The sequence below is a fragment of the Bacillus rossius genome, chromosome 5, assembly GCF_032445375.1.
Source record: "Bacillus rossius redtenbacheri isolate Brsri chromosome 5, Brsri_v3, whole genome shotgun sequence".
Classification (NCBI taxonomy): Eukaryota; Metazoa; Arthropoda; class Insecta; order Phasmatodea; family Bacillidae; genus Bacillus; species Bacillus rossius.
The window spans coordinates 60,201,523-60,217,096 of NC_086333.1; the positions used below are offsets into that span (position 1 = coordinate 60,201,523).

The 15,574-nt window shown below is 33.6% G+C and overlaps 2 protein-coding genes across 4 annotated transcripts in view; one reads left to right on the top strand and one right to left on the bottom strand.

Moving 5' to 3' along the window:
- The first annotated feature begins 356 nt into the window (after positions 1-356).
- LOC134531866 (probable DNA-directed RNA polymerases I and III subunit RPAC2) lies at positions 357-7,560 on the top strand. 3 transcript variants are annotated; one of them, XM_063367870.1, is made up of 4 exons: positions 357-520; positions 3,313-3,410; positions 6,633-6,789; positions 7,466-7,560. In XM_063367870.1, the coding sequence occupies exons 1-4, from the start codon at positions 503-505 to the stop codon at positions 7,499-7,501; spliced, it is 309 nt and encodes a 102-aa protein (XP_063223940.1). In that variant the 5' UTR covers positions 357-502; the 3' UTR covers positions 7,502-7,560. The 3 variants fall into 3 exon arrangements, with proteins under 3 accessions (XP_063223940.1, XP_063223939.1, XP_063223938.1); XM_063367869.1 differs by having other exon boundaries at positions 380-520; positions 7,382-7,560; XM_063367868.1 differs by lacking the exon at positions 7,466-7,560 and having other exon boundaries at positions 380-520; positions 6,633-7,313.
- A 6,590-nt stretch (positions 7,561-14,150) lies between these two features.
- Positions 14,151-15,574, bottom strand: part of LOC134531868 (small ribosomal subunit protein uS5) — a 31,345-nt gene continuing 29,921 nt past the window's right edge. Inside the window, exon 6 of the mRNA XM_063367871.1 lies at positions 14,151-14,362. Coding sequence (XP_063223941.1) covers positions 14,202-14,362 — 161 coding nt within the window. The 3' untranslated portion in view covers positions 14,151-14,201. The remainder of the gene's footprint in view (positions 14,363-15,574) is intronic.

A 15,574-nucleotide genomic window follows, 5' to 3' on the forward strand; every position in this document is an offset into this window, starting at 1 on the left:
CTAGCCGACATACTTTTTTTTCTTACTACAAAGCTAAATGAAAAATAATACTTTTTATTATTCTAATTTTTAAATTATATTTTTTAATCAAATAAACTTAATCAGTATTGCCTTCGGAGAAATATCTGCAGCTCTGAATATTTTTAATTAAAAGCCAGAATTTAGAACATTTACAAAATAGCTCATTGCATGATTTAATTTTGTGATTAATATATTTTGTTTGAAATAATCTTTGTTTTCAACGGTAAGGTTTACCATTTTAATTTATACATAAGCATTGTCGATTTTCTTTGTAAACCAGTTGTTTTAAACAGCCCAATAGGTTTATCAGTATGTTTCTCTTTGGCTAGGGTACAGTCTGAATTCTAGAACTATCTATACCTTTTGGACTCTATATTGTGGATATTTTGAATTTTGATGTTACTTTTTTTATCGAGTCAAAGTTGTTTTATGAAATACAACGGAATGTTAAATGGTCTTTTAGCTTCAATCTTAATTGGAAATGAATTTAATTGCTGAGGTGCGTTTCAATGAAATATCATGTCTGAAAAGATTGAAACTACTGTTATCTTCGCATGCTTGTTAGGGTTACTTGAAATAGGACAAAATTTTGAATATTATAATATTTTTATACGTTATCAAATTGTATGGGTATTTTTTATTTACATTTAAAAGTGTTTTTGGTCGTGCTACAATTGATTTGAGTTAAACCTCTGTCATTGGAACACTGATTTATTACCAAGGCCTGGTTACATTTGCAACAGCATGCAAACGGCACACGTACGAAGTTAAATGTACACAAGCTACAGCTGCTACATTGGCAGCACACACACACACACACACAGAAAAACAGCACTTCTGCTCAGATCAGTTGCTTAATGAAACGACCCCAAGCAGCCATTGCTAACTCACTAACAGGGATACATCATCGCAAGTAGCGGAATAAGGGGCTGAGCACCTGAACTTGGCATCGAACCCCGAGGCCCGCGAGGAGTCCCAGGGCCGCTGAGTGCGGCCCCTAACCTGTTTTGTGCCTAGAAATAATATGTTTTGACGTGGATTGTGAAATAACTGACTGAAAATTAGCTGCGAAAATGGGGACTACAAATGGCGTGAGTTAAATTTAATTTAATTTCAAGGGAAATTGATTTATTTTTACGTTAAACTCGTGTGTTGCCCAGCCCTCCGTTCTGTGTGCGACCAGTCTGCTAACACTATGTTAGTGGTAGCCTATAGAGAATCTATACACATCTTGATGTACACATTTCAAATATAACAAGTGCAAGTAATTTGTATGTAATATTTATTCGCGAGATAAAGCTTTGTAGTTAGTTATTCCAAGTCATTCAAAACTAAATGGCAAAATCAAATGCTTGATTTTAATTAATAATATTTATATAATAAATAGGTATATTTATATATATATATACTTTGTATAATAATTGACCAAATTCAAACACATGAAAATGAAAATTTTGACAAAACTAAAAGGAAAAAAAAAAATGGATTTATTTGAACTGCTTTGTTGTGCGTGAATGTAGCCTCAAATTCTGTGCTGAGCATGTGCGACTGTGCTGTTTGCATGCTGTTTGCTTGTCATTGTGAATGTAGCCTAAGGGCTTTAGTGTACATGACCTTGTGAAAAATCTCTTTTTCAAAGCGGTTCCATTGGACCATGTCTCATCGTCTTGTCCCATGGTAGAAAATAAATTTGAGAACAAAGAAAACGATGTATAGTTCTGCTTAAGTGCAGCTTTTTTATGAAGAAATATTTCAGACAATGGTATTTTTTTATCTAATATTATCTGATTGTCCTGCTTAGCTTATTTTAAATTTCTTTAACCTGACCTTACCAATTGTTCATCATCATACAGTATTTTTAATGAAGCTAATCTAACTTCACCAATTTTTCACACATTTATACATATAGCTTTATGTATTGTAAACAACAGGAAATGTCAGAAATAAAAAATTCATACTTAGAATTGTTTTGTAATGTTACAACATTCTATTTCATTTCATTTGTTATTAATTCACTATAGGTTAAACCACACATATATTAAATAAATAGTCAGTATTTAAATATAGCTAATTTTATGTTTGTAGTTTTGCGAGGGCACAGCCAATGGTAAACATCTCATTTCATTTAAGAGTCACTGTGTGCCAGAGGGTGAGTGCAGAGTGGGGGTAAGCACCCTCTTGAACTGTAACATGACTTAAACATAAAAAAATTGGTTGTCTGTAAAGTCGGTTTACGGACGATAGTTTAACGTGACGTCATAACAAAACATTGATGAAATGATTGCATCTGTTTTGGAATAAAATTGAATCATTTTTATTGAATTATCACTATTTTGTATGGATACAAAGAAGGAGTGAAATGAAATCTACAATTTGATTGATAAGTTAATTTTTATTTGCACTCATTAATTCAAATATGTTTATTACTTTAACGAAGAGATTATTTTAACTCTAACTTTTATACATATTTGCTATTTAACTTCTTCCAATCTGTGTTATTCTGTTAAGGATGGGACGATGATAGGAAACGAATGGGAGTGTTTAAAGTTTGATGTGCCTTGAAAAAGTCAAATCGATGGTTGTTCCAATTGAGTGGAAGAGAGATAGATGCGGCGCATGTGTACAATGAGCGTAACGGGACACAGTGTAACGGTACACTTTTTCGTACGTGCAGCCGGCATTCATCTATTTTTTAGACGTTTATTAGACGTCACGTCAATATCTAACCATACATATATTATATAGTGCGTGCCAAATGTCTTGCGGGTTGAGCTCCATTGTTAAATGTAAGCGTGTTGCTTAGAACGGACTGGGAGAGCCAAATAATAGACGGAGCCCTACGGAACCAAACAGTGCTGACTCGGAACGTCCTGGTTACACATAAACTATTCTGAAAACATGTCATCATAATGATCCTGGTGTGTGTATCTATGCAGTGCTTGCTAAAATATTGTGTGGTGAACATAGTTTGGAGAGGTATAGCAATCAAAGAAAAAATGCTGCTCCTGAGGTTTTTTTTCAGCCTCCTTGGCCATGCCCCACTGATACTATTCCTTCCCCCTTCTTGCCTTCCCACCCTGTTTACCTCATGCTTCTCATTCCCGTGCTGGCTTTTCACAAGACTTCTAGCAAAGAGTATAAAGTTGCTATGGAAATTTTGTCAGTAATATTATCATTTTCTCTAAATTATTGCTGATTGGTTTATAATATGAAACAAATAAAATTTTATTTAAAAAAAAATTGGGAGCTGCTGCAACTGTTTACCTAAGATAGATAAATAATTTGTTTCAGCTTGCAGGTGATGAATTGTCAGAGAAATCTCGCACTTTTGTGTTCAGTGAAGGTGGACACACATTTGGGAATGCGTTGAGGAGTATTATATCAAGATAGTGAGTATTTACTGCTCTTGCCCTTGTTGAGTTTTTTTAAAATTTATGATTATGTATTTTGCCTTTAATTTTTATTATCATATTTCCGCAATCAGTGGCATAAGCATGGTTTTCCAATTGCTAAATAAAAAAAGTTAAATTTCGTAGGATGTAAGTCTTAATTAAGATAAAATAACATAAGTAGTATAATTTTCCTACTTTATTACTTACTGGTACTGAAATTAAACTTGCCAAAACTTTATTTACAATGGTACACCATAAAATACTCCAAATAATTAACTATAAAATGTCTTGTGTAAAACACTAGTCGAGTAAAGGTTTTTTGATGGTCTCGTAACTGTTTTAAAGCCAAAGGCACCATAAGGGTCATCACAACTCTCAAGCAATAGGTCGCATGTCCGCACGTCTTATTACAACTCAGATTGGTCCGGCTAAAGGACAACCTGACTTCCAACATTCAAAGAACACTTAAAAAATAATAAATAATGAGAATTTTCGCCAAAAAACATTTTTTGATGTTTTTAATTTTGGAAAACTTTTACGTAGATTATTATTATTATTATTTTGGATCTGCACAAAAACTAAACACAATCCACCATTGCACAATGTTTACACGTCCACATGGTTCTCATAACAAACAAAATTTCCCTGCTCGAAAACGTGAATGTTTATTAATTTTGATGTCCAAAACATTCTTAATACTCACTTCCACATTTTACATCTCGTATATAATTCCTGAAGTTGCGTGGCGTCGACGGTACAAGCCAAGTACAAAGGTTTCATTGAGATGGCAACCAAAATTTTCTTCAGCTCCATCGTGGCTTGAATGCAGACGACTGTGGTTACTGAAATTCTAACTTAAATGTCCAAACCGCGGTTGATTAGTTCGTTGCTTTAAGCCTATGTGCATAAGCATCAATGTAAAACTCTATAAAATTAATTATAATTTTTATAAAACTACATGTCGTAAGTCATGTGTTATTACAAATAGGATTATTAATTAATTAATTGTTGAAAAGTAAATATCGGTACTTAAATATACTTTATTCATGGAGATGGTGTGGACGTGAGTTCTTAAAGAATTATGAAATAAGTATATTTGTTCATCAATAGACATCCTATACGCTCCGCTGTGGCTATGCAGATTGCTTGACAGCGTGTTCTGTATACACGGTGCAGAATCATGAACAGCGGATCGCTAAGGGTTCAGCTACAATCCACATAGTTACAGCTATTAGAACTTTAACAACACAGATCTAGCACAGTGACCTGGCTACAATGAACATTAACTTAACACCTTAGGTAGGTACCTTTGTTTAATTTGGTTGGTTTAGCCTTCGAAAAATTAATGTTGCTGTAATTGGTAGTTTATAGTTAGTTGGAAAAAATTAATATCAACAGAATAATTTCCATAATAGCACAGAAATTGCAAAATTAAATGCAGAAATATTTTTTCTTCAGAATTTGGACCTTGATGTTTATAGCTTAACTCAATCGTTCGAACATTATAAAGAAAATATAATAATATTTGGCACAATCTAGTTAAAACACACATTTTCTTAATAACTAAAATAAGTTCTCAAATGACAGTGTAGTATGACATTCAGAGCTTCTGATTATCTGAAAACACATAGCAGATTTAGCAAAACACAATATTAAGCAAAAGTTAAACCTAGAGCAAACTCTACGTATTACTAATACCGGGCTTGTGTAGTGCTTATCACAGTGTACGATTGTAGCTAGTCACATTGGATTAAATATAGTTCAACTGTTAACTATAATACTGTTTTGTGCTTGTAAAAAGCTTATATTCATTGTGCCTAGGCTTAATGTTTTAAAGTTTTAAACTTAAAACTAGTTTAATGAATGAAATTAGTAAATTTGGTACAAAAAGGAGATTAATATTGCTACTGTGAATTTTGTTTTTCATACCTCATAGAAACAATCAATTATTGCATATATGTAAAAAACTACTTAGTTTCTACTTCAGGGAACAAAATTCTTTACTTACCCCTTAAAAAATATCGTTATTTTAATTTTCTAATTCCTTATTGCCACATCTAGCAGAGCATACTCAAGGCCGGTTTTACAAAATCCTGTTAAATCTGAAGGATAGCAAACCAACAGTTAATCTAAGCTCCGGTTGAAAAATGAATGGTGTTTAACGACTTGTATTTAGCCGAAGGTTGGCTAACGGAAACCTGGTGAATCGTGTGGTGTAATATTGGATGGATTGTTCATAAAATTAACTAGAATTAGTCTACTTTTATTTAAAGTGTTGCATGACATCTTTTTCTTGTAGTGTGATAGCTATTAGTTTGAATTTTGTGTGATATGGTGAATTCTGAATCATAATGTCCGCTGCAATAAAAATTAAGTCGTAAACTTTATCTGGCAATAACTACTTTGATGTCTAACTTTCTTTACATTAAAAAATTAAATTACAATTTAAGACACATAACCATGTCCAGTTTCTGTTTTCAGCTATACTCGTCTATTTCAAAGCACTATCTCTGTTAGGTTATGATAGGTTAATTTAAGACAAAGGTAGCAGAAATAAGTCTCCACAGAAAATAAGGCTTTTCGTTACAGAACAATAGTTCTTTTCTGTTATATTGTTTAATTATAATTATCCATTCATGTAAACCCTGCCTCGGGGAACTAATTGTCGATCTTCATTTCACTGGTGTGGTTTTATTCGTTTGCTGTTTTCAATTCAGTGATATTATCCGCATATGTTTCTTGCATGGCAGGAAGATAGTATAGGTTTGTAAGGGAGTGAAAAAAGGGATAATCCATATTTACAATTTTAATTAAAAATGCAGTTCAATCCTGGAATAGGATTACTTTATTATGAATAAATGTGCTTGTATATTCCTACTGCAAATTCTGGTGGTTACTTTACAAGCTCTTTCTCAGGAACACAGAAATTTTATACGTTGGAATGACACTTGTTTTGCATTTTATAAATGTAGTTAAAAAAACATACACTCACAAAACACACAACCATTATTTCTTTTGGGATTAACTTAGAAACATAACTTAGAAATACACAACAATGAATCACACAACTTAAAACACTTTTAACTTAAAAAATAAAAATCATAATTTAGAAAATTCTATCTTGTGAGTATCTAAATTAGGTGTTTCTAAGTAATGACATCACTCCTGTATTTGAAATAGTTCTGGTAAAACGTAATGTGTGTGTTGTGTTGTGGGCAGCCCGGAAGTGCTGTTGTGTGGCTACACGGTGCCACACCCATCTCAGGCGGACATGCACTTCAGGATACAGACGGCGGGTCCGAGAGCCATCGACGTCCTTCGCAGAGGGATAGAAGACCTAGAGAAGCTGTGCGACCACACGCTCACCACCTTCCAGGTTTGTTGCTACGCTCAGGTGCCTCACACATTTCTTCTCGGGTTTCAAGGGGCCATTCTATCTTAATAACCAGCAGGCATATGTTGGCTGGGTTCTACAGATCATGAAAGTCGTGTGTAAGTAAAGTTACTAACAGTCCCGAAATAAACCTTCACTGTGCTTGAAGTGGTGAAACTTTAATTTCCAGCAGCGTATTCCTAACATGCATTTAATATAAATAGGTGGAGACTACCACTTAAATCATATTAAAATTATTTCTGTAAAGGTTTTAGTTTTCTTATATACTAAAATGGAATGTTCCTGCACATAGGTTTATTTTGTATTATGTTTAATTATGCTTATTATATATAATGACAGTTACATAAAACATAACAAATTTATATTAATAGGTTCTGACAGAGTTATGAAATTGATTCACCAGGTACTTGTAAACTCCCTGGATAGGATTTACATGCAAAATACATTTAGCTGCGATTCAGCTATTTTAAAAACAAGCCATACTCCCTTCTAAAGAGCAAGAAAAATTTGACAATATATATTTGATGAGTGCTAAGTGTAAACAGGAAGTACAATTCAGTTTTCTTTTTCATAGGTGGAAATGGAAGCGTACCAACAATATTTATTTGATGAGTGCTAAGTTTAAACAGGAAGTACAATTCAGTTTTCTTTTTCATAGGTGGAAATGGAAGCGTACCAACAGGCTGCCAAGTGAGGTTCAAGAAACTTGTTTTGTTGTAATTTTGTGTTTATTAAATTTTTATTCTATTTGCATATGTATGGATTAATCCTTACACAACTTTAATTTTTCTTTTGACTGCATGGAAGTTACGCTAAGCAGAGCAAAGTCGTTAATTTAAACATGTTAAATTGGAATGTTAGGGAAAAGAATTCAAGAAATAGGATGTCAAATGGCTTAGTCACTTTATTACCTTACAATACTCAAATTTTAACAATTAGGTTATATATTTTAGAAATCACATCATGCCATGGAGATAAAATTACTTAGCATTCTTGTGATGTCGAATGTTTTTTTACAAACTAGATATTGTTATTTGAGAAATTATGTTTTACCACAGGACATCAGAATTTTTTTCAACTACTGCCAAATTTGTTTACATTAAATATTTGTCAGTATATTCATGTTCACGAGTAATCAGGGCCGGAACTAAGGGGGGGGGGGGGGGGGGGCATGGGGGGCATGTGCCCCGGGCGGAAAATATCAGGGGGCGGCAAAATATGAAAAGTGGTTCACTAAAACAAAATGAAACCAGTCATTAAAAGAAGTTTTGAAAGTGTACATATCGCAACCAATAAGTAGAGACATGCAAAAGGTGTGTTTATTTTGTGATGAAAAGTGGTGTTATTTTCCCTTAAAATCGGTGTTATTTTTACCTAAAAGCGGGTTTATTTTTTTTTAAATTTTTGCGATTTCAAGTGTAAGAAATATGAAGAGAACATTGTAATATAATTGCACCATCAGTTGAAACATTATAAATTAAAATTACACAAATATAGGTTAAAAAGACACAAGTTTAAGAACTCAGATTCTAAATTAAGTCAACCCAATAATTTCAGAAGCAAAGTACTTTGACACAACGTTTAGCTTTCAAATGAAATAATAGCCATTGTAGCTAAATTTTCTTATTTCAAATTAGTTCTCTTGTCAGTGAGAACATTATTGTATTGTAACAAGAAGCGTTCCGAATCAACGTTTGCACACAACATCCACACTGCTTCCAGGCACCTGTCAGAAAATTAAGGTTGTGAAAGTTTTACAACTTGAAGTGCCTTCACTACATCCACACTACTTTCTTTCATTTGTTTCTCAACTATCTGTTTCAACTCTCCAAAACCGGTAATCAGCTCCTGGCGGTCCATTTCTTTCAGAGTAGAAACGTTACACAACTTAGCAAGCAAAATAGGGATCATGTCTGTAATCAAAATATTTTTTTGGATCAAAGGCAGTTAAGGGTTTTCAAAGTCTGCTTGGATCTGTAGCCATCAAGCTGGTAAGCTTCACCAGAGATTTTGTAGACACTTGCACTACACTTATTTTCACAGCAGCTGCTTTCGTGGTGTTCATGTGGTCCAAAACTGGTTTTGTTTTGTCAAAAAAATGCACTGCTTCATGTTTTCAAAGTTGCATTGCATCTTGGTAAGCTCGCCATGCAAAATATTAGCATTTGGGTATAACCAGCCTTCTAGCCTCGTTATTAAAGTATTTTCGGATTTAAAAAAAGTTTTTTTACCACATATCGCCCAACTACATATTTACCCTCGCATATAACCCACGATCACGAAATTCGTGCTCACGAAGTTTGGTGATTGCTTGAGGTTTCGGCATATTTTACACTTTCGAACTTCTGCTGAGAAATATGAAGACGTTTTCTATCACAAACTACAGTTTTTATAAAATAGTTGCACTGTATACAACATTTTTAAACGAAAATTATCATTCTTAAAAATAAAACTTAATTGTTAAGTCTGTTTACAGTATAAGAGAACAAATTAAAACAGTTTGCATAGTCCATAGTAGATGCAAGATGAACAGTTAAGCGTAATTTATAATTTGCTTCGCGACACAAGCGCTGTAATGCACAAAATATCCAACAAAATGGCCGTACATTACTCTTTGACTCTGTAAACGTGCCTTCGAGAGAACGTGAGCGTATTAGTGCACGAGTGCAGTTCGCCAAGAACGTGTCGTATCAAATAAATAATAAAACGTAAACATTGGCAAGTGTAGTCTTTACGTTGATGGTGTTATCAGTGGTGACAACGGCTGTTTATTTACTTTTTTTTTAAGTTACCAAACGGTGGGAAAGTGTGGTTATTCGTGGTAAACAGACGTATTTCGCACAAAAAATTCGCAGTATCAGAAATTATGTAAAAGTGAGGTTATTCGTGTTAAACTTACAAATTTCGCGTAAAAATTCGTTTTATCGTAAATGTGAAATTTGCATGTCCCTACCAATAAGTTAGCCAAGAAATTAAGAAATTCTATTTAACTTTATTATGCATAATTTGTAAATATATTCGTACTTCAAATGCGTTACTTCACTCTAAGAAACAAGTATTACCATAATTCGTGGTCTGGAGTGAGTAAAACCACTGCGATGAGAGCTGGTATCTCAAGGACCCGTTGCGCGGGTGATCACTTGGCTGAGCAAGATGAAGCACTTTCTCTGATAAATACCCTCATTTTTCCAGCCCCTACTCAGTCGCTCCTGTGTTTTCGTACCATGTGCGTCTCTGCCTGAGGACGGGAGCAGATAGCAGTTCCCGAAACGTTGCTTGTTTCTGTTTTGGAAAAACTATTGTGTTTGTTTCGTCTCGTTTCAACCATTGTGCTGAATTCTTTTGGGTCCAATATTTTTGTGTCGTCATCATTTGTGGGGTTTTTTCGTTCTCTTAGTACATTTTACTTTGTTTTATTTGTTTTTTGACCATATTCCTATTACGGAATATTTTGTGGTGTTTATATCCGGTTGACATCAATTTTTTGCTTAATTTGTGCCTTTTGTCTTTTGGTTATTTTTACTTATTTATTTTATTTTTTATTTTTCTTCTACAGAAAAAGTGCTTAGCAATGGCGTATGTCAAAAAAACTTACATCAAGTAATGTTGGAAGTCAATGACAGATTAGGTAATTATGGAACTGAGTAACAGGTTTAAGGCTTTGGAGAACATAAACAAAAAGTTTGGATTTTTAAGTGGTGTTCAAATTCATAAAATGGAAGATGATTTAAATTCAAAGCAGCAGAATTAGGAAACACAGTGCCGATCTTAACAAAGAAAAATTCGTATTTGAAATTGAAAGTTTTAAGCACCATGCATTAACAGTAGACTATGAATTAAAAGATGCTAGGTACAGCATCAACAATGTTGAGCCTTATATACAAAAATAAACTGGAGGAGGCACATCCTAACATTACTACTGCTCTGAGAATGTTTCTCACCCTTCCAGTTACAATTGCGTCAGGTGAAAGAAGTTTTAGTAAACTTAAACTGATTAAAAGCTATTTGAGAAGCACGATGGGCCAGCAGAGATGAACAAATCTAAGTATTACCTATATCTATTGAACACAAACGAGCTGCTTTGATCAATTTTGATGATATTATTAACACTTTTGCAGCTAATCATGCTCGAAAAATTAAATTTTGAATTGAATTTCTTTGTATGGTTATCAGTACAATATTATACTTAATATTATTATACATAATCACATGTTCATTATGTAATTTTAGTACTTAATAAAATAAACTTATTGGTAAGACATTAATTTTCACTGTTGTGCAAACAATAAACAATAGTTTGATAACAGTCTATTTCATTATAATAAAAAATGTAATTGTATTAGTTTTCCAATTAGTGTACTTGATAAATAAAAGTTCTCAATTATGTATAAGTGAATTGTATCATTTCAACCACCGCTTCTAACGAAAAAGGGTATTCTATAATGTTGGTAAGGAGGGGGCGGCAAATTAAGCTTTGCCCCCCCTAACGAATCTCCTAGTTCCGGCCCTGCAAGTAATACTGAGCAGCATTCATAAATTACATATATGGTGCCTGTTTTAACTAAATATACAATTTGTTTGTAATATTAGGAAAGTGCTTCACTGTCACAACAATCACTTGGTAAGTTTAGCCCAGAAATAAGTTAACCAGTAACCATTACAATAATTCTTCTTTTACATTTTATGTACTCTCACGCGACATGTCTTTTTCTTTCTTTATTGCATGAGAAATTCACTTGTACATTAAAATGAGTGTTTTACCTTCTTTAATTTTTGTATTATATAAATTATTGATGTAGCAGATTTCTTTACCTTTTGTTTTTTTTTAAAAAAAAAGGGGGGGGATTTTTTTTTAAATTTCAAAATTTTTACAAAACCAGTTGCCAGCACCTATGAAAATTATCGTATCAGCAGAATTAAAATTAATTAATATATTTAATTTTGCTTTTGTTCTAAAAGACCCTCAAATAAAAGTAATCAAAATATTTTTTGGATCAAAGACCGTGTTTCTAAGTCTGCTTTGATCTGTAGTCATCAAGCTGGTGAGCTTCACCAGATTTTGTAGCCACTTGCACTACACTTCTTTTCACTTGGAAAACTCCACAACCAAATGAAAGTAGTCAGCAAGGTAGAAAACACTTTCAAACCAGGAATTCCACCTTGTGACTCCAGGCATTGGAAACAACTGGCAGTTTTCACCTTTATTCTCTCTGAGGAATGAGAATACAAGTGTTTCCACTTCCTCGTGTTCAGAAACACATTCTCTGTTTTGACAACTACTTCATTGAGATATTTCAACTCCTGAGCGCAAAAAATGTTGCCAACAAGACTTAGTTTGTGTGCCCAACATTGCACATGTTGAAGGTCTTCCCCAACTACCAATTTTAAGCCTTCAACACACATTGTCATATATCTAGCTGAATCATTTTCACATCTTCATATTTCACTTCATATGTTTTGAGTGAATCCAGAATTGCTCAAATGCAATGTGTGGCATTGGCGCTTTCGAGAAAGTGAACACCAACAAGAAGTTCAGGACTAGATATGTACTGTCAAAATCCTAACAAGCACAACAAACACACACCTTTTTAATTTGTCTGTTGTCTCGTCGCAAATAATGTCAATCTTCTTTCCTAGTAACTTTGCCTTGACCTCTTCAAGACATGAACTAGCAAGCTCAGGAACATATTTTTCTCTAAGGGTTCTCGAGTGTGGTAAATTGCCAGCTCCTTTAATATATGTATCCATCCAACTCCGAATGTTGGGATCAAGTTTTTTTTTCTAGTGGTAAATTTGCTTTAACAAAAGCTCCCAAACACTCTTTCGCCATTTTGTTTGCTGAATCTTTTTTCTTTCTTGCAGTTTGCAGCACAGCTGGGAGAGACATTTGTATTATCTTTTCAATATTGTTAGCAGCCAGCCTCATGTTTATCACTTTCCACATGTTTCGTTCAGGTGTCCTTTCTATCCCCCGAGACAGTAACATTGCAGTGTTGACACATTAATGTTCTTTCATCACTCGCATATAACCCACGATCACAAAATTCGCGCTCATGTAGTTCGGTGGTTGCTTGAGGTTTTGGCATATTTTACTCTTTCACACTGCTGCTGAGAAATATGAAGACATTTTCTATCACAAACTACAGTTTTTATCAAATAGCCGCACTGTGTAAAATATTTTTTAACGGAAATTATAATTGTTAAACAGAAAATGTAATTGTTAAGTTTGCTTACAGTACGAGAACAAATTAAAAGTTTGCACAGTCCATAATAGATGCAATATGAACTGTGCATAATTTATCTTTTGTTTTGCGACAAGCACTGTAACGCACAAAATATCCAACAAAATGGCCGAACATTACTCTGACTCTGAAATCGTGCCTTCGAGTGTACGTGAGCGAATTAGTGCAAGAGTGGAGTTCGCCAAGAACGAGTCGTATCAAATTAATAAAACTTAAACATTTGCATATGTAGTCTTTACATTGATGGGGTTATCAATGGTGACAACTGTTAATTTACCTCTTTTTTAAGTTACCAAACAGTGAGAAAGTGTGGTTATTCCTGGTAAACAGACGTATTTTGAAAAATTTTTTTGCAGTATCGCAAATTATGTAAAAGTGGGGTTATTCGTGTTAAACTTAAGAATTTCGTGTAAAAATTCGTAATACAAAATTTGCATGTCCCTAATCATTAGATATGTTATATGTCCCTACATTACATTATTAAACTTAAGTCTGGACAATATAGATGTACAAATACCATTATATTTATTTTAATTAGAGTTGAAGATCGGACTATGCCAAAGATCTCATTTTTTCAATATATTAATATTCCCTACATAAAACTTTTGAGTGTTTACGGACATGTTATACTAGCCTGTACACACTGAATATAATAAACATTTAACATGTTTACCAACTGCCTCTGTTAAAATGTTGAATATATTTAATTTTACTGTAAGATTAACACCTACCTTTACTGAAATTTCAATGCTTATTTCTATTACTTTACTTGGTATATTTGAAAGAAAGACTACCTATTGTAGTCAATACCACAGTGCAACTTCAAGGAAAATTTTTACTTTTTTTTTGTTTTATGATCCATGTATCCCAAAACCACCATCAAGTTTATTTATAAATCTAAGTACATATTTCCCCCCTTATAATTATTGTAAATAATAACTGTCATAATACCAATTTATAATCTCAGCCAAGTTCGTTAACTTAACCCTAGTATTCCACTAAAACTTGTTACATACAACGCTCTATGTATACTGGGCCTAACTGACACAAAAACGCAGAAGGATTGAGGGTTAGGGAAAAGATTTAAAAATAAAACAGAAGTCGTTTGAAGTCATATTATTTCACATCCAGACTAGCTCAGAACAGGGTGACTTAGGACTCTCGCGGGATGCCTGCACCAGCCACAGGCCGATGATTCTTGGCCAAGTAGTCGGCAAACTCCTGGTATGGGGTCTTGGTTAGAGGCATGTCCTTCCACAGATCGGGGGTCAGGTAGGCATATGTCTTTGCGATGGCAGCATATGTAGCCTTGGCTGGAATTCACACAACTTTGTAAGAAACATCCACCACAGCTAACATTTTTACAGGTCCACTGTAACAATAAACAGACCCAAGAGACCAACAAAACTGTTGTTTTTAAATTTTTTTTGTAGGAACATGAAAGCTGCACTAAATATGGTTGTATCACTGGTTGAACAACCACATTTCTGAAACCCTTACACAATAGAGTACTTCATGACATTTTTAGCACAAGACACAAATTTCGACAACTAAGTTTCTGAATGTGGGAATTTTTTTTTCCCCTACAACAGAATCAACCTATAGTATGAAAAGGCATAAATTAGGGTGCCATTCTAGTGGCAAATTAAATTTCAGGTTTTTTCCACAGGATTTTTAGGTTTTTCAACCTATAGTATGAAAAGGCATAAATTAGGGTGCCATTCTAGTGGCAAAATTAAATTCCAGGTTTTCTCCACAGGATTTTTAGGTTTTTTCTAAGCAACTTTATTAAATGTAGCTACATTAAAAATATAGATAGATATAGACAGCATTTGTATAACTAAAATTACTTTGCAGGTGCCAAAAACAAAAATAATTTAAATAAAAATTATCAACATAAATAATTAAAATTCTTTCCAGTATTTGTTGGTTCACTGCTATAAAAATATGTTCCTTGCTTAATAATCAAGTATACAAAAGCACCCCAAAAAATTTAAATGAATTCATGCAACAAAAACCTTTCTACTTTAAATAGATAAACAAAATCTGTGACCCAAATGCAAGCCTGAACTAATGCACAACTATTGTCGTAGTACACACTTACTATGAAAGAGTGCGGACCATTAAATGTAGTTAACTCAGCACACGACAGAGAGCGCGTTGCATGCAATCAATGAGATACCAATATTCGACTACGTGTGTGTGCTCTATGTGGGAAGCAACATAACAAAACATGAATGATGCCAACTAGTGCTGGCTACATTTTTTATAAGCAGTACACCGCGGCAACGCAGACATACAGATAGATAAAGGTTATAATTTTTTATACTTGTTGACGATTCTTGAAAGTGATAAAAATTAATCATAATATACTTTTATATTAAAGAACCCCACCCAAGCACAGTAACAATCATGTAAAATTTTCCTGATAACTGGAAAAGAATGGTCATTGTATTGAAAGGTAGGATACGTTTTTAATGTTTAAGTGAAATATTTTTACATCGTTTACATCGGTTTGAGCAGGA

Bases quoted from the DNA above. Each gene is read 5' to 3' on its own strand.
- LOC134531866 (XM_063367868.1), top strand. The intron at 3,411-6,632 runs GTGAGTATTTAC...TGTTGTGGGCAG, and splicing joins AGGAGTATTATATCAAGATA to CCCGGAAGTGCTGTTGTGTG.